The sequence below is a fragment of the Anabas testudineus genome, chromosome 6, assembly GCF_900324465.2.
Source record: "Anabas testudineus chromosome 6, fAnaTes1.2, whole genome shotgun sequence".
In the NCBI taxonomy this organism is placed as follows: Eukaryota; Metazoa; Chordata; class Actinopteri; order Anabantiformes; family Anabantidae; genus Anabas; species Anabas testudineus.
In genome coordinates, this window is record NC_046615.1 from 15,719,386 (window position 1) to 15,738,880 (window position 19,495).

Below are 19,495 nucleotides of genomic sequence, written 5' to 3' on the forward strand. Positions count from 1 at the left end.
CAACAGAAAATGAAAAAGAGAAATGTTTACATTTGTGTTTTATTATTACACTGCAATTATATGTCTTAATTACAGCCATCATACAGGAATAGGATAAGAGAAGTTAAGTCCATTATAAAGTTAAATTCTGTAATTCAATCAGTAGCTTTCACTCTTTTATATAGGTGATATAGCCTACTGTAGGCGTTTGACTACAAAATGACTGAATCTGTACTATTTAGAGACCAAAACTACAATAAGATATTCAGTTTAATTGTGATGTTTGTTTCCTCTGCTGCTCTTGGTCCCGCCCCCCCCGGTCTCCGCTCTCTTCCGTGTTTTGCTGCTGCAGCATCAGCTGTTTCAGAGTCAGCTCCTCAGTTTCCATGAGGAAACCAGCGGCGCTAAACGGAGCTGAAATCCGGTTCGCACTGACCGCAGTTCAGCGACGTGACATCCGGGAACCTCTTGTGACAGTCAGCTGATCATCGCCAGGCTGTGCAGAAGCTCTGAGCTCCTCTGTCTGACAACCCAACGTGAATTTATAGTTAATTCAAACAGGCAGAAATGGCCACAAACCCTCCTAAGATCAAAACCTCGAGTGCTGCTAATGAAAGGTGAGTAACAGTGATATGTGCTGATTGTGAGGCAGGCAGAAGGAGGAGAAAAACAAATGTTTACTAACCTCTTACTGATCCTTTCTCACCTGATCTCTTGATGTGTCCTTTTGTACAGGCTGCGAAACTTGAAAAACACGTTTGAAACCAAGTATGGAGAAGCCCCTCTCTTCTATGCATGTGCACCTGGAAGGGTAAACCTTATAGGTAATGTCATTTTATATTTGTGTGTGTTTTGACAGCGAGTATTTACACAGTACGGTAGAAGTACTCATCTTAAGTAAAAGAAGTAATACTTTAATCATGCATGCATTAAACTTTTTGTTTGAGTAGAACAAAAGTATTAGCATCAACACTTCCTTAAAGTAAAAGTGCTGATTATGCACAATGGCCAATTATCATTTAATATAGGCCTATTTTCAGGTTATTATTATTATTGATTTATTAATGTATCAATTAATCAACTGGAAAAAGTGTGGATACACCAGTGATGGACAAATTAGCAAGACCACAGTGCTGTATAATTACTTTATAAACAGTAAAACATTTCCATTTGAAATGTAGTGAAGTACATGTAACAACTATTGTAAATGGAAATACCCAGGCAATGTACAAATACATCGAAATTGTACTTAAGTATAGCATTTGAGTAAATGCAACTAATTACTTTACAGCATGGAGTAACAGTAAGAAAAACTGTCTGTAAAATGTAATTTTATAATCACAGTTCTAGCCTGCTACTAGTGCCATTATTATTTTACATATCTTCCAAATTTCCTACATTTCACAGGAGAGCACATTGACTACTGTGGCTATTCTGTGCTACCAATGGCTGTTGAACAGAATATCCTTTCAGCCGTCTCAGTGAACAACTCGGGGACAATCCAGCTGGCCAACACAAATCCTCAGTACAAGTAAGATGTGAACACCCTTGATCAATGGTGAACTTTTACATTTGCTTGTGTACTCGGTGTAGGTTTGTAGTTCGTGTACAGCTTCTTTACCTGTTCTCCGAATGTGCAGGGACTTCACTGTGTCGTGTTCGGAGGACATCACCGTAGAAAAAGACAATCCACAGTGGCATTATTATTTTCTCTGTGGAGTTAAAGGTATTCAGGTATGACATCTTATCCTACATCTTGTCCTACATCTTCAATCACATTAAGGAGAGAAGCTAGTGATTCAGTGATTTAATTTGTGAAATTAATCATCTGTGTCATCATGTATGTGTTTTTTTTCCTTTTTCTGCTCCAGGAGAAGTGTAGGATTGCTCATTTAGCGGGGATGTCATGTGTTGTAGAAGGAACCATTCCTCCGAGCTCTGGTCTGTCAAGTTCTAGTGCTTTAGTTTGTTGTGCTGGTCTTGTAACAATGGAGGCAAATCAGAAGTCCCTGTCCAAGGTAAAATGCTTTATCATTGGAGCATTTAATTTGAAAACACTAAATATTCGTGCTGGAAGAAATACCAAAAAAATGCCATTTCAATGTTCTGTTTAATAAATGTCTTATTATATTGTGTATTCGTTCAGTTGGAGCTCGCTGAGATATGTGCCAAATGTGAGCGCTACATTGGCACAGAGGGAGGTGGCATGGACCAGTCCATCTCATTCTTAGCAGAGAGAGGAACAGTACGTCCTTTTCCTTTCTTTACATCACATCAAATATGCGAGAGGACAGTGTATTTGTTGTATTTGTTTTCTATGGTTTGTTGTAGTAGTTTTAAAACTTGTCTCACAGGCGAAGCTGATAGAGTTCCAGCCTCTGCGGGCCACTGATGTTAAGCTGCCAGACGGGGCTGTGTTTGTGATCTCCAACTGCTGTGTGGAGATGAACAAAGCTGCTTCTTCTCATTTCAACATCCGCGTGGTGGAGTGTCGAATTGCCACAAAGGTACTGTGATCCCAACGACTAATTCCCAAACTCATGCTCGGGGTGAAAGATGATTTATAGCACCATATTTCCAAACATACATTTTTATTGATCTTATCATCATATGTCTGTAAATATGTGTATTTCTTTTGCTTTTGCTTATCACGGCATTTTGCTAATAATATTTTGAAGAGCATGATGAGAGCTTCTTTATTGCCAGCTCTTATCTTTAGCAAATATGTGTCTAAGTATCAGTCTATTTAAAGTGGTGAGAGAGGTGAACAGTCCTACTGAGAACATTAAACAAGTCTGTATGACAGTAAAAAGATATGTCAATATGTCCTGTCTGTTGTGAACACAGATGCTGGCCCAGGCAAGAGGTCTGGACTCAAGCAGGTTATTGAAGCTGGCTCAGGTTCAGACGGAGCTGAAGGCCTCACTGGACGAGATGCTGGATCTGGTGGACGAGGTTTTGCATCCTGAGCCGTACAGCCGAGAGGAGATCTGCAAGACGCTGGGAATCACCTCGGAGCAGTTTTCCACAGAGCTGCTGAGCGCTAACACCCAACATGGTGAGCAAGAACTGCAAGTAGCAACAGTTGTGTACCCTGTGTGTATTGTATAACAGTTAATCAATTATTATATTTAGATGTAGTTATAATTTCTATATATTGATAATTGATCAGTTCTGTGTTTGAGGAATTCTTTGTTGAAATCCACACACATTAAGTTTTACATTCTTGTGAATTTAATTAGCTCTAGTGGCTTATCATACACAATAGATAGTTTATGGACAGATAAATTACAAATAAGTTGATAGGTACAGTAGTTGCAGTCTTAATTATATCAACATGGAACTTAGTTATATCTATGATGATATCTGTGGTTTTTACTTTTCCTTTAAACAGTAGAAATGTTCATGTTCGTCCTCTTCTCCTCTCTCATAGTAACACATTTCAAGCTGCACCAGCGAGCCAAGCATGTGTATAGTGAAGCTGCACGGGTGCTGAAGTTCAAGAGTGTGTGTGACTCTGAACCTGCTGAATCCATACAGCTGCTGGGAGACTTGATGAACCAGAGCCATGCAAGTTGCAGAGACCTGTATGAGTGCAGCTGCCCTGAACTGGATCAACTTGTGGACATCTGTCTGTGAGTACACTGACAGTAGACCCCAGTCTCTGCAGTTACAGACAGAATGAAATACAGATAGGGATAAAATGTGATTTTAATAATAACTAATACTGTATTAATCCTCTTGGGGAAATTCTGGCAGCTGTATTTAAGGTGTCTTGTCCAGGGATTCTTTGACATGTGGCCAGGAACCAGGAGTTGAACCACCAACCCTGGGGTTCATGGACAACAGTCCTACCTGTATATGATTTCCTCCCTGTTTCCTCTTATATGACACCATCACAATGACAATCACATACTGAAATGTCGAGTTTGTCATCTCTCTTTCTTTACAGGAAGTCAGGTGCTGTGGGTTCACGGCTGACGGGTGCAGGCTGGGGTGGATGTGCAGTCTCAATGATTCCCAGCGAGAAGGTGGACTCGTTCTTACAAGCTGTGAGGGAGGCCTACTACCTCCCTGATCCACGCAGAGCAGCAATGGAAAAACAAAGTTTGTTTGTATCGAAGCCAGGTGGAGGAGCTGCAATTTTCCATGAAGGGTGAAATTTATCACACTAGTCTGTAGCTGCTTATGCAGCTATGATTCATTTTCAAATAAATTTCTCCAGGGATATAAATGGTATTTTTTGCACTTGTTCTTGAAATGAGGTAGGAGGTACTTGACAAATGAAGTGAAAACAAAGTGTTAATCTCACTTCAGTGTCGCATTTTACCTCTTAATGTTATTGTGGAATAACAAAGCCAAATATGTACTAAAATGATGCATTATTTCTTACAAATTCAATATGCTTTTTTACTAAAACATGTTTATTTTTTTATCATGAATGTTGGGGGGGCTTGTAATTAATTGGTTTTGTATTGCCAAATCACTGTCTGACTCTTTTCTGCTCACAAGTACTGGTAATGAATAAACCTCACATTTAACTTGTACTGTAAAAAATCCATCCATCCTTTATTCATTTTTAGATAACAACACCATGCCATTAACTACAGAAAAAACCCTTATATATGCATTGCTGTACCAGCATCATACATGTTTCTGTTGGCTTTGTCAGGTTTGTTTTGTGTTAAAGATGTGTGAGCCACAGGGGAATCAGAAGAAAAAGCCCTGATTATATGATTGCATGCTAGATTTGAGCTTCAGTGAGAGGATACATTTTCACAAGAACATAGATGGTGGAGGCTCGGTCTAAGGCACACACTACTGGACTTTACTGAACATAACTGCAGCAGTCTGCTTTTAAACGTGTTCAGAGATCTTTTCCATGTCACTCTTATTCATCAGATCTACTCAAAATTTGCAACTACGCAATATCTAAAATGAAATATCAGACTTAAGTCATGCATTCCAGTTGACATTTTTTGCAACTCGGTTCAAACAACCATTAAATATCAAATAGAAAAGATGGATTGTTGTTTATAGGAACCATACGAGGCACATCACAAGGAAACAGACCTCACAATTAGTCTTGCACATCCTTGTCCACAAATGGTCTTAATATTACGAATGCCATATGAGGGTTATTTTTATGGTATACATATTGGAAAAAATTTAAATGCAATCAGAGATTTACATCAAGAATTAAATTGTGCTTATCAGATTTAGCAGCTTTACTATAGTATTTACAGAAATGCTTGTTTTTGAGCACTTTGCATGTAGTCTGAGAGGAATTTTCAGTGCAACGGTTTTACAGATGGAAGTCTATTAAAGTCTTTAATGGTGGTTTTTGTACTGATGCTGGCTACTGCCTTTACCCTCACTTTAATCATTCATGTATAACAAGGTAATGTGTGACAGCTACAGTGTCCTAAAAATGTGCAGAAATGTTCCAGCTTTTCTTTACTAATAAAAAAAGGACCTGTCACTAAAATATTATTCAATAAATCTATCAACTGCTTAAACTTGATCGGGTGACGCAGGAGGAGAAATATTTCTTGAACTGTGGCTACACATGCATAATGTTTTCCTCATTATACCTGCTGTTATCAAGTCAATAGTTTGTAAACTAAATCTATATTTTTGCATGATACTGATGAAAAAGGCTGTTTTTAGTCTGATTAGAAATCTCTCCTTTAAATAATCTTGTTAGCCTTTAACATTCAACAGAGTCAACTTGAATGACAAAAAATGAGGTACACCTGTGTTGTTGGATTTGAGTAGAAATCCTCCTAAATGAAGGAGACTCATATCTTGTGCTCAGTTTGAGGGATCCATCCATAAGGTATTGTGTAGTCCACACAGTACCTGTTTGTCAGAGGTCAGAGTCACTCTGTGCACTGTTGCTTTGGAATCTCTGTGTGTCTTTTGCTGTTTTCTGATGCTTCTGTGCTTTCATCAGAGATGCAAGACACTTCATTATTTCTCTTTAACATATTTTCTATCCAGCTGGAACTGTGTGGCATCCTTTCAGGGCAGTGAGCAGAAGAGACCGTGCTCATCCTCATGTTTTTGCCTGAGGTGATCAATTCTCCGTAGCCCTGTTGGTGGGAGAAGGCATAGGCGGAGCGACGGGAGCTCGTCCTTCGTACTCGCCTCAGGTTCTGCTCCTGAGGTCTTTGCTTCTTTCTACACTGTTGTAGATAACGGACCTGTGAAAACACACCAGTTGTGGAAAACATTTTTACAGTAGATCCTTAATAAAAAAATAATATATGAATATTGTAGTACAAGCAAAAAGTCATTTAAAGTCGGACTCCTCTTAATGAACAGAAGCATTTTAGACTACATATGCTTAGGTACCTATAAGTGTTTTATCATTTGCACAAACATTGTTTACGGTATGTATCAGGATTATTGTACAGTACCTTGTCTCTGAGCGTTGGGAATAGGTCTACTCTCAGGAAACTCACTGCTAAGCCAGGTACAACACACACCACGGTGGTGAGCAGAATGATCAACCACACACTCTTCTCCGACAGACAGTTACGGGCCGTACCTGAGACAGCACACAGTTTGTACTCAGCATCCATGCATCCACAATATCCCTTACATGTATGACACTGAGCCAAACTTACCTATGAATGGGAAACTTCTTGGAAAAATGCCAAATATGCCATCGCTTTGCATTGCAAACAATATGGCAAAGTACACTATCAGACTTCCCCATATAAAGAGATGATTGACGGCTGTCCAGTAGTGTGTGACAAGTCCAATCTAGGAACAGATTATGCATCAGATACATTTTCATTCTGTTAATACTTTCAATCAATGGGAGTATTTTTCTCTTTTTCTAATTACCTGAACACTCACAACAATAACCAAGGACGTTGCTATAGTAACAGCAAATGTTTGCTGGTCTGAGAAGTGTGTGCCGTCCTCTTTCACCATCTCAGAGAAGGCTCCGTAGGGAATAAAGAAGAGTAGGAATGATGTGGCCATGCCCTGTAGCGTGTAGAGGAAAAACTGGTGTTTGTTGAAGAGAAGGTTTTGTTGGCCGGGCTTGTAAAGGCTCGGGTAGCGAAGGCTGTTCTGGTCGTTGACGTCCTTCAGGAAACAGAGACAGCATGAATATTATGTAAATTGTGTAACTTAGTAAGAAATGTGTTAAAATAAATAGCAAGTAAAGGATTAAGTAATGAGGCGGTCAATGGCACATCACACAATATACACTTTACAGTTGTATACTGACATGGGTTAGGTTTAAATAGGTTAGGGGTTCTGATCACACATGGGTTAAAATTAGAGTTTTAACACTAACAGATTTAGATGTTTAGGTACCTGTAGTACAGGAGGTCAACAACAACAATAAAATATTCACCTGCATGACTTGACAGTATCTTGAAAGGAAAACAAAAAGAAAAGTAAAGGATGCCTCTTGAGGTTTTCTTTGGAAACTGCTAAAAATAAACTGATTACAGGATATAAGTCTGTGCTGTGTTATCATCATATGATCAGCAGTAATACCTGATCAAAAAGTCCCATTGCCAACACTGGCAAAGATGTGTAGACTATGTTGAAGAGGGTAATGAACCACTGGTCATACACAGTCTGTGGAAACAGTAATATTCATACGTGATTAATGTGACACAAATGCGCCTTCAAGTATTCCGGCTGTTTAATACTGTATTTTACTGTGTTCTCACCTGAGCTGAGAAACCACAGAAGAAGCCGTACCAGAAGTGTACCAATGTGAAGGCAAAGTTCTTGTAGAAGAAGTAACACAGGAAGTTACACATGCGGAAGTAGGACCAGCGTCCATGCACCAGCAGGAGCCGCTGCAGGAACCGAAACTGGGCGAAGGAATAATCTGATGCCAGAACAGCTTGCATCCCCTCCTGACCACTGATGCCAACACCAATGTGTGCAGCTGAGGGAGAGAGAAATACAGCGTTTGGATCACAGGTGTATGAAATTAAGCTATTAAAAATCCTCAAAGCATTGAAATATTTACTAAAGAAATACAAAAGCTTTGATCTAAAAATGACACTAAAATTAATTAATTGAGCTTTTATTTTTATCTACAACTTAAACACTTCAAATGAGACAAATGAGATAACAAGGTGCTGTCTCAAACAGAAAAACACTGTTCTGTTAACTGTGACAGCAGCTTCCACTCAACTCTGCTGCACTGCTTCATGTAGCCTCAGTATAATACCATCTAAAAAACCCCACAAGGCTTTTAAACAACAGTGCCCAATATTTTGACTTGATTTCCAGAATAATATTGGACTTTTCTAATCATCTTAATAAAAAGAAACATTCTGTTTGCTGCAGGATAATAAAAGTAAGAGTTGTATGATCATTTTATTACATGGTCAGCCCTGCATGGTTCTATAAATACCTTTAGAACAGCATTAAGTGCTATTAAACAGCTCTTAAATTAGTTTTCAAATATTTCTAAGCATATTTGTAGGAAATTGGATGCATGGCTCTGTGCCGCAAATGCAATATTAATGAACAATATATACTGATGCTATGAATCATGCTGCTGTTTCTGAACAGGATGTTTTCAATGCGTCAGACCCTTGAGTCTAAACGATCGATCCCGAGACTTACTCTTGATCATGCTGACATCATTGGCTCCATCTCCTATGGCCAGAGTAATGGCTCTCCTGTGTCTTTTCACCAGCTCCACCACCTGAGCTTTCTGCATCGGAGTGACCCGACAGCAGATGACTGTCTTACACAAACAGGCCAAATCCAGCAAGGTGTGCTCCAGCTGTGGCTCCAGAGCATGAGCCTGCAGGGAGAACCCAAGCATCACACCTGTTAAACCTACCATTACCGGCCTATAACATCAACCCCCCGCAGTGACAACACCAAGCAACAGTGTAATGTAACATTTTCACAGCGCTGATGTGGATCATGCACAGTGCTCAAGGCACAGTGAGGGAGCAACTCCTCTGAGAGGAAATGGATGTTAATGAAGACCTGTAATAGAGCTTAGGGCCCTCTGCAACACAGCAGCTCACTGCTCAATACAGACTCAGCACAGTCAGCAGCTACGGGGAAGCTACAGTACACTCAGCAGACAGCAACACAAACCTGCAGGCATCAGTACCAAAATAAAAAGAAGCATGAAAAAACAAACACAACAGAGGATAGAGTTTCATACACTGTAAAACAATGAGCAGCTTACCAAACTGTGCCCATTGATGACTAAGGCATATTCTGCAATAATGGTTTCTTCAAACACAGAGTCATCTGCAAACACGTCCGTCTTCTCAACATCTCCTGCAGCGCTGGTAACACGGCTCAGGCCGAGTATGTGCTCCTTAGCATTTCTGAGGAGAAAGCAAACATATAACTTTAATATGTTTGTAAATTTCATTCGGCTTATACCGAATTCTACAAGGGATATGATATTCATAAATGAAGCCTTCAACAGAGTGATAGAGCAGAAGGAAAAATGAATCACGTGGCACCTGAGCTGTTGCTGCACCTCCAGTAGTGTGTAGCCAGAGATAACAAACACCTCATTCATGTCGTCTCGCAGCATGTTGCAAGAGTAGCCGATGTTCATCGCTGTCTCTGAAACGCCAAACACAGTTTTACACAATAGATTAGCTGGTTTAAAGTCGTTTTTCTTGTCATGAAGACAATGTAGGTGAATTATGTTACCTAGTTTGTCTCCTGTGAGGACCCAGATCTTGATGTCAGCTAGATTTAGACAGGCAATGGTCTCTGGGACTCCTTCCTGAAGTTTATCCTCTATTGCTGTGGCTCCTAGAAGCTTCAACCAGGAGAGCAGTGACTCTGGAGATGCTAAACAGCTTTGATCGCTTCAAGGATGTGAACAAAAGATTGTCAATATTACCTTCAAGCCCTGTTCGAGCTCCTCGTACAGAACAGCCAGCTGATCTTCACGATTCTCAATTACAGTGCTTGCAAACAAAAGCTTCTTCATCCAAACGTCAAAATAATCTTCATCGAGATCTTTGTAAGCCAGAGCTAATGTTCGGAGCCCTTCTCCTGCAAATTCCTGCAGGTACAAACATTTTAAAGCAACAAATGAAAAAATTATAATTTACAAACAGCTATTGATTCAAATGTTGACCAATTACCCACACCAGCTGATCGTCTGAGCACAAACGTACATGAGAACATTGATGCTCCCGATATGTTTTTCTGGCTTATTGATTTTTATAAGACAATAAATACACATGTATAGTGCACTCACTGTGAAATAACTAGTGTTTGATTAGTGTTATCTAACAGAACAACACTCACACTGAGATGTTCTGAGGTAGTGTACATGAGGTCATCACTGGATGGATCCAGTCGCTCAAATATAATTGTGTCAGCTCCTTTGGAATAAAGTTTAATGTGACCCTGTGGATTTTTCACTGTAAAACATAACAACACATAGGACAAAAACACAACGTTGTCTTTTTCTGATCAAATTCTGTTTGCATAACATCACACTAAACATTGATTACTGACTGCAAACAGTAGCCCCTCTCCTTCACAGTAATAAAGCTCTGTTAAATCTTGTGCTATTATAGTTGTGACACAACTGTACAGCAACTCTAATGTATAAATTAAATGTAACGTATTTTGTAGATAATAAACTTTTGTGACAACTGCTACAGATAAAAAAGAAAATGAGGAAACTCAAGCAGCTTCTAACTCATTTATAAAAGGTGTCTAATCCGAAGGTGGAGCTGAAAAGGTTAAAGAAGTAGAGAAACATGCATGAATGTGAATGAAAAGTCGAGTGGACTGCTTTAGAGACAGAGCTGAGGGAGAACTAGATCATTGCTGTTATAAGTGAAGACCTAACCAATGACACTCATTCTCTTGCGCACGTTGTTGAAGTCCAGTATGGCCAGCAGCTTGTAGGTGACAGAGCGTCCCATCTCACACAGTGTGATGGTCTCGGGGGTTCGAGCCCGGAAGACAAACCCAAAGTTTCGCGCTGCAGTGACTAGGGCTCCCTCATCAGGTGACTGGGCCTGGTACACCAAATGTCCTTCGTATTAACAGAAATATCAATCAGAAGACACTCACCAATTTCAGTAATTATTTATGGTGCATCTCCGGGACCTTGTGCACATTTTACCTTCACTCTTCTCCTCTGGCATGACAGTGTGGCACAAAGCCAGCAGCCTGAAGAACTCCTGCACTGCAGTATCCTCCAGTTTAATGGCATCAACCAGGCTGCTGTCATAAAACTTAAACTTTCTGTCACATAGAGGGTTGAAGGAAAAGTCCACACAGGGTGTTTTCTAAAGAGACATGGATGACCAACACCGTCATGACATAACAGTATTAAAGAAGTAAGAATGTTTGTCTGTTAAACTTTCCTTACCTCTGTAATTTCCACCTTCTGGTCAAATTCATCATAGACGTCACCTGAGAGAAAAGAAAGGCTAAGTAATGAATTCAATCTCTTGTCAAAGATTACAATAATATAGCTCTGCCACGGTTTTAAGTTTAATTAGAGAATTTCATGGTAGGATGGGTGAACCGCTGAAACAGCATTTTAGTCATCAGAATAAAACTAATGCACTTTACTTTAAAGTCCTGGTTGGAAGAACTTCAAAGTAAGGTGCATTGCAACGATCATCCTTGGCAGGACACAGAATGAATTAGGGGAATTAGCAAGTCAGTGTGGTCTCATGTGGTAGGATGGGTGTATCATGTTTAGCAAATCCACTTAATTAAAAAAAGGGAAATTACATGTTAAAATTCTTTTAACTTTCTTGGTGCAAATTGTTTCTAAATTTACTCATGAAGCAGTTTTAGAAGTATCCTGAATTTATAATTTAGATCTGTATTAGAGAGATTCAAAGAGCTCCATACCATATGTCTGTCCATTGATGGAGCACTTGCTGAACACCATGATGTTCTGGGTGAGGGTGCCGGTCTTGTCAGAGAAGACGAACTCCACTTGGCCCAGTTCCTCGTTCAGAGTGGTGGTGCGCGCTTGAGCGGCAGTGTTCGTCCGATTGTTGTACATCTTCCGGTCCCAGTTAATGAAGTAACTGTGACCAAGCCGCAGAACCTCCACACTGAGGAGTTTAATTACAAAGTAAGGCTTTGCAAAGATGCATTTATTTCAAAATAAAATGTCCACAGTCTGAAAGAAATAACAAGGCTTATAATACGACTGAAGCACATTTTGGACAACTCTGTCATCCTCACCTGACATACAGTGATATGGGCACCACTGTGTTGAGGATAATGATGTAGGACCAGAAGGTGAGGAAACCAGAGAAAACAGCATTCCTCTGAAATTCATTCCATGGCAAAAACACCTGGAAGTTACTGCCAATCTGATTCTCCCATATTGTGTTTCCAATGGCCAAAATAACTCCCATACATATAAGTAAGGCAAAGATCTGTAACACAGAAAATGCATTTTATGTTCTATCAGTGTAACCATTAGTAGAACAATGGTCTGTTTCTAAGCATTTTTCATTTAGCATCCTACACACGGATTATGTTTCCACTTCTCATTAGACCTCTTCTTTGGACTGTGTGGGTGTGAACAGTGTGCTATGTATGCCTTGTTGCTTGCAGACTTACTACTCATTCTTTTTATATAATATATATTGTATAAATGTATTGTATGACCCCACAGAACTCTAAGAAGAATAAGTAACACCAGTGCAGGAGGCCTTGAAGGAACATTTTGTTTACACAAATTATAGTGCAACTTCCCTACCATATTTTATTAATAAAAGTCTCTGTTGGAATAAAAAATATTTACTGTGCAAAGAGCTAAATGCACTAGAAGCAATAAGAGGCTTACCCACAAAACCAAAGTATTCATGAGTTTGTCGAGATTTGTCCTTTTAAATTTAGTTCTTCCGCAGTTCTGCATCAGTTTGGTTTGTAACCCTGTTGTAGTGATGGGAAAACAGTTGAAATGAGTGTTGAAAGAAGAGAAGAAAGTGACTTGGCTAATGTATTTGGAGGATGAAAATAAAAATATTATACCAGCGAAGATAACCATTCCAAAGCACCACTCCGTGTTTCTGAGAACACAACCGCGAAGCAGCATTTTTTCATTATCCAGAGGGTATTTATTGTCTCTCCAGCATAAAGTTCCAGTAAATTTATCCAGCTTGTTGTTTGGTGGTTCACAAATGACTTCTCCTGAGAGACCGAGCAAAAAGAGATTCACAGTCACAACAGTCACGACTGCAGAAGGAAAACCATCGACGCACACCCACACAACAAAAAACAAGTCATCAGGTCCACATACATCAAGTCTAATGTTCATATATCAAGTGACTATGTTCAAATGTAAAAATTATTATTTCAAGCATCACCTCACCATCAAAGTCCATCAGTTTTGAAATGTCTCCCAAATCTGAAGTGACAGTCAAGGCCTGACGCACTTTCAGATTTGTCTCTCTGCACGAGTAGAAATAGAAATACCATATTTACAAACCTTTGTTTCTATGGTGACTCAAAAATGTCAAAATATTGCACTACACCACCTTTAAAGAAAGGTCACATTCACTTCGAAAATCATAAAATCCAACTATTCTCTTCCTCCTTCCCTTCCAGAAATGATACTGTGTCTTATTCATGTGCAGTTTAGATTCTTCAGTTTTATTTTACATAAGCAGCGCAGCACTTACCCGTCTAGCTCTGCAGTCTCAATATAGCACAGTCCGTAGGGCTCACTACTACTGAGAAGGAGGATATCTGCCTGTGTAGAAAACCATTATGAAACCCTTGGTGAGAAAAAGCAATAAATCAATATCTACACCAATGAACCTGCAACAGCACTCAGAGGTCTGTGAATCTCTCAAAAGAAACGTTACTCGTTAACCTTCTCTCACTATTTCCTCCATTATCTCAGAATATAAGACAAAGAATCGAACTTCCACAGCACCACGCAGTAGCACAGCGTACTCACAGCAACAAACTGATTGTTCTCTAGTTTGATGATGTCTCCCACACAAATGTTCATCCATTTCTCATTCTGCAAACTTGGAGACAAGAAACACTATAGATAAATGTTCTTAAGTTTACAGTATGTATGGAATCATTGGTGCATGGGATTTTGCTTTTCAAGAGTTATATAATGAAGAAAAGCAGTAACATACACTCCCCTGACGAGAACCTGAGACTGACGGTTGTTGACCTGCTGGTCGCTCTTGTGTCGGAACTGAAATTCAGAAAAGAGATAACAATTTAACCAAAGGAGGTTTAAAAAGGAGCATTCAGAACAGATATAAGAGGTGAATTATTGAACTGACATAGTCATCTGTGGCGTCTTTGACAGCTGTGATTACCAGCACCAACACCAAAGGCACGATGGTTGTGAACCAGGACAAAGAGGATATTTCTGGAATCAACTGTATGAAAAGAAAAGCAGGTTAGATCATTCAAACAAAGATATCTTCTACAAATAGATCTTCTCTTACCTGCAGTATTAACAGCACTAAGAAGTAAGCATTCGCCACCCTCTGGAACTGCTCAAACAAGTTGATGGGCAGGAAGGTGAAGATGTTGTACTTTGAGGTTTTGATGTGATTATTCTGAAAAAAAAAAAAAAAACAGATTGCAAAAGAAAAAAACGAATAACTTAATTGTTCCACATAAATCAGAGGCTCCAATATTGAGGGCTACTTACGGTGTAAGCAAATTTGTCATTGTAGTCCCGGGCATTGGCTTTCACATGGCGTTCTTTTTCTACACAAACCCAAATTAATACAATAAGACATAAAAAATAATTAATTTAATACTTCAGACGCAGTTTCTTCAAATTATGTATTAATTCATTTACAAATATGCTGGAATAATGCTTGTATAGCTCTGGACACTATTCACCTACTTTTGTGACTTGCTATTTTTAACTTTAACTATGTACAACTCTATAAACTTAAACATTGCTTTTCTAACAGGGATCATTTATTGTGTAAGATACCAGACCTACAGTAGATTTGTCCATTTTAATATCACACTATTAATAATCTCCTCAAATCTCCACAAATTCCAGATATCAACACAATTAATTTAATTTATTTTGTATATTAAGATAAGATCCCCTTAAAAGGTTGCTCTACCCTCTAATATTAAATATATGTATAAAATGAATTATCCACTTTTCCACTGGGTAAAAGCTAAATATATTTACGGCTTCTGATTAATCCACTGAAGCAGAATGAAATGTCTAACAAACAGCAGCTTTGCTATTAGAGCACACTGTCCAGGAGTGAAGTCAGAGCTTTTCTATTCAGGTTGGTGCAGATTTTAAGTTTCACATAGAATAGAACTATTGTTAATGTTGTTAATAATAACATGGCTTTTTATGTTATTAAGAAGTCAAAATGTCTGCAGGAAACCTCAGTATTTTCAGACCCTCTTATCAGCCCCCTCCATCACCACAGCCGCAGCAGTCCAGCCATTTGTCTTTCTGTTTAAGCCTGACTTGCTGTGACTCATTGCCTGCCTTTGTAGACTTCTTGCCTGCATGTTCTGCCCTTTTTGTTGTAAACACAGTAAAAAGAAACTTTTATGTTTTATGCTTTTGAATCTACAACACGTTTTACTGAGCTGTTAAAATGTAATACTGACTCTTGGTCTTGATTTATGCAGCATTTTTGCTCATTCCTTCATTTGTTACAGTTTCAATGTCTTCCTTATTACTTCAGACTGAGGTTGTTCTCTTATTTCATATATTTCCCTAAAGAAGTTCCCTATTAATCTTGCACCGTGGAGCGCTTATAAGACACTGATTAAAACTAATAGAAAATGGAGCACCACAGAATAATTTCTAGTCTCTTGTATGGATCAAGCTCCAAAAATAAATTGGATCTCCTTTTACCGGATACGTCTAATTAATGGTTCTTAATAATAAAAAAAAGCACTAAGAATGTGAACATGTGGACTCTTCTTGATCCTGTTTATTTTACCCAAGAAAGATTTCATCTGCAGTTACAACGCACTCCTTCACTCTTATGCCAAAGTGATGCATTAGTCTTCATTATTGTGCGCAGTCATGCATTTTAAACTGTTTCAACAGGACTGTTTTTATCCACAACAACACAATAAAATACCAGTCACCTGCAAGATAATGAAACCATTTATCAAAGCACTTTAACTTTCCACACAGAGCAGTGCCTGGAGGAGCACAGAGCTACATCTGCTGTTTCCAAACAAGGTTAAATAATTGCTGAATTATACATAACATGCATGCACAGACCTGCAACAGGATAGACCTTCGCACACAACAGGCTGGCCTCATCCTGCTAGCAGACACTACAGGAATTAATTATTAAGAAAGGCTTTGGTCTATTTAAACATTTAATTACAAGATGTTCAAATGCAACACTGCTTTTCTAATACAGCACAAAGTTGTTTGTTTGTTTTTTTCTGACTGATTTCTGAAGGAGGAGTGTTTTTCTTGCTTCAACCTGCAACACTGAGCAGAGCTTCAAATGCTTCAGGAAATAGTTCAGACACCATTTCTAGATGAAGCTTTTAAATGGCCAGTTTTATTAGCTACGAGACTTCTTTCCTCCCTGCACAAGGTCGGCTCCCTCTGTGAGGCAGATAGTGATTACAGGATGCTACAAATGACAAACACATGTAAGAAGGAGCTACTGATAACAGTGTGAGTTTATCTTGCCAAACTACTGAACTGCACTGAGACTGGATGAGAAGTCATTGTGAATCTAGGAGAAATAAGATCTGTCTCCTGTTGTAGATAATATAAAGTTGTTTGTAACAATTTAGTATAATTTACAGGTCTCAAACCTGCAGTTACTGTACAATTACTTACATTTATTGTTTCTGCTTCATTTTAGATGGCTTTGATTATACTTGTCTATGCTTTAGTTGGATTTTATGGTTGCTGGATATTATTAATTTAATATAGAATAAATTGTAAGAACATTTTGTCTTACCAACATAAGTATTTCTTCTCCAGAATGCCATCTTTTTCTGGGACCTCTTGAGGATTTCCCTAAAAGATGTGTGAAGAACCAACATTTAACCAATAAAAAGTGTGGAGATGTGTTTTGCAGTGGGGCAGTGCTGGAGAGAAGGTGGTGGAGGGATGAGTCAGAGTGTCTGCTTTGGTGTTATATCTAAGGCAACACACAAAGCAGAGTGGTGTCTTGTTTCTTTTCTGTTCAGACAAGCATTAACTAAACTATCAGTGGGTAAACCCCCGGTGAACTGTGTCTCCTTAGCAAAAAGGTCCCAGGTGAGCAACACAAACTGGGAGTGTAGCCTCTGATCTTGATGTGTAGTTTTTTAATTTTCAAAACAATGGTTTTAGCAGTGGTATTAGTGCACATATTTTTGAAGTCAGCCTGTTCTTACCTTGCGGAAGTTTCTCACAGGCGCAGGCTTGTTTTGTCTCCATGTATCCTGTCATACAGTAGCAACCACTTATTCCAATCACCACATTACGCAGCTTTCTCCGGAGTAAACGCTATCCTCCTCCTCCTCCTCCTCCTCCTGAATAGAAATCACCAGACATGGATGGACTCACATAAATGAACAGCACCGAAAAAGAAGAAGAGACTGCAGACGTTGTAGAAAACAGACAGGAAACAATAATTAATGAAGCTAGTCCGAGACGAATCTGTGGAGAAACAGAGAGAGTGAACAGAAATGAGTAGTGATGATCATTCACCGAGCCCGATGACACGCAGCAGAGGCTGGAGCCTTCATCGAGGGAGATGCTTGTGTGTGTGTGTGTGTGTGTGTGTGTGTGTGTGTGTGTGTGTGTGTGTGTGTGTGTGTGTGTGTGTGTGTGTGTGTGTGTGTGTGTGTGTGTGACTGTGCTGCAATGGGCATGTCTCTCTCTCTCTCTCTCTCTTTCTCTCTCTCTCTTTATCTCTCTTGTGTGAAAACTCTCCTGACTGAGGTGATAAGCACAACCAGACACTTGATGGAGCTCTTCCCTGTGTTACAATTATGATTCCTTTAATGACATTAGGGACCTTCTGAGGAAACTACACTTAACTGATATTGATTATATATTAATCATTTTGTTCTTATTTATTTTCATTTTCTTATTGTTCTTGTTGGAATTTGGCAGTTTAATTTTATTTTCTTCCTTTTATGTTCTTTCAGCAACACCATGATTTAAACGTATGGTTGTCTTGACTGAGGATGCACTACAACACGTAAAACCGAAGCAGAATTGCTTTCATGCATTAAATATTAAGTTCATAGTAAAGCAATATTTATGTCACCTGTAACACTGTTGACAGTACAAGCATCTAGTTGCTTATTTTATGGTTGATAGCGTTGTAGTGGTTATACCTTGAGCTATTTTCTTGCATTGTCATCGTAACTATGCAATGACAATGTTAATGAAAGCACAAACCACAAGGCTTCACTGTTGACAGCTGAGCACAAGAAAATTAAGGTCATTTTATCCACCTGCATAGAAAACAAACTGCTTTTCAGGCAAAAACAAACAAGTTCCCTAATTTTGATTTATTGATATTAAGGTAAATCACTATAATTAATGCTGCACTGAACATGTACAACATAGAGTAGAAAATTCAATAAGTTAGAAAGGGAAAATAACATTTGGCATAAAATTAAACAATGTCTATTCGTATTTGGATGTCTCATTTGAAAAAATGTGCCAACATATTTTGGTAAACCACAAGTTGGTGATGTCTCTTTGTTCATATAAATAGCCAACATGAGGCTTTTAAACACATTCAATCAGGGGATATCATGTAACATCATGTGTTCTGGTAATATTACTGCACCAGAAGAAAATATATTGACTGTATCATTTACACACACATATGATTAAATAAATAAAGAACTGCTATGAATTGTATCTCCTAGTCTTACTCTAAGCCACAGGGTGATGTCCACGTGTTTGCATATACATGCTGCCTACTGTAAATTGAGTAAGTTGATCACTTCAGATGATGAAAAGAGCAGAGGTCAGCGCAGTGCACTACACAGCTCTGGCAGTAGTCTGTTCAGAAAAATGCTGAGTCATTGTGGGAATTATCAGGTTATCTAAAGCCCTCAGGCACATTTGAGACAGTGAGGCAGTGTGCTACGTGTGAACCGTCCCTGTGTGTACTGATCCACCCTGTTTACATAAGTGAGGGGACAAAACAGTACAACCACCTCCTGAAGGACACACTGCAGTACGACTGCAGAACCCACTCCATATCAATGATAAACATAGTATTAATAATATAGAAGAAATATCATTTGAACCAAAAACTAGGAAACACAATGTTGTGAAAGTACAAGTTACAACATAGGTGTTTATTGGATGCCCTTTGATTGCACAGATGTAACTAATAAAGTGGCCAGTGAGCGTAATGCCGCCTGTAGCGAGGCGTCAACTCGGCCGCCATGTTGGATCAGGGGATCCGCGCCTTCTAGTGCATATATGTGTATGGAGGCCGTGATTTATCCACTATTAGTATAACCAGATATGCATTTATGTTTCTGGGCATTTTGTTAAATAAAAATGTTGCAAATTCTGACCTGATTTAAA

General features: G+C 39.0%; 2 protein-coding genes across 3 annotated transcripts; one reads left to right on the forward strand and one right to left on the reverse strand.

Moving 5' to 3' along the window:
* The first annotated feature begins 336 nt into the window (after positions 1 to 336).
* On the forward strand, positions 337 to 4,579 carry galk2 (galactokinase 2). The gene is made up of 10 exons (XM_026366089.1): positions 337 to 596; positions 715 to 803; positions 1,387 to 1,510; positions 1,620 to 1,713; positions 1,851 to 1,997; positions 2,126 to 2,224; positions 2,334 to 2,486; positions 2,827 to 3,037; positions 3,413 to 3,614; positions 3,932 to 4,579. Exons 1-10 carry the CDS (start codon positions 547 to 549, stop codon positions 4,137 to 4,139), a joined length of 1,377 nt encoding a protein of 458 aa, XP_026221874.1. The 5' UTR covers positions 337 to 546; the 3' UTR covers positions 4,140 to 4,579.
* Positions 4,229 to 17,668, reverse strand: atp8b4 (ATPase phospholipid transporting 8B4). 2 transcript variants are annotated; one of them, XM_026366087.1, is made up of 28 exons: positions 17,329 to 17,668; positions 16,908 to 16,966; positions 14,633 to 14,691; positions 14,424 to 14,537; positions 14,256 to 14,354; positions 14,103 to 14,164; positions 13,913 to 13,985; positions 13,632 to 13,702; positions 13,322 to 13,401; positions 12,982 to 13,185; positions 12,794 to 12,882; positions 12,184 to 12,380; positions 11,842 to 12,050; positions 11,348 to 11,391; positions 11,099 to 11,264; positions 10,820 to 11,008; positions 10,267 to 10,382; positions 9,854 to 10,018; positions 9,658 to 9,769; positions 9,462 to 9,567; positions 9,176 to 9,320; positions 8,593 to 8,776; positions 7,680 to 7,903; positions 7,501 to 7,584; positions 6,835 to 7,080; positions 6,612 to 6,750; positions 6,402 to 6,532; positions 4,229 to 6,185 (listed from the first exon to the last, which is right to left on the reverse strand). In XM_026366087.1, exons 2-28 carry the CDS (start codon positions 16,936 to 16,938, stop codon positions 5,862 to 5,864), a joined length of 3,663 nt encoding a protein of 1,220 aa, XP_026221872.1. In that variant the 5' UTR covers positions 16,939 to 16,966; positions 17,329 to 17,668; the 3' UTR covers positions 4,229 to 5,861. The 2 variants fall into 2 exon arrangements, with proteins under 2 accessions (XP_026221872.1, XP_026221873.1); XM_026366088.1 differs by lacking the exon at positions 16,908 to 16,966 and having other exon boundaries at positions 12,982 to 13,140.
* Positions 17,669 to 19,495: the final 1,827 nt, after the last annotated feature.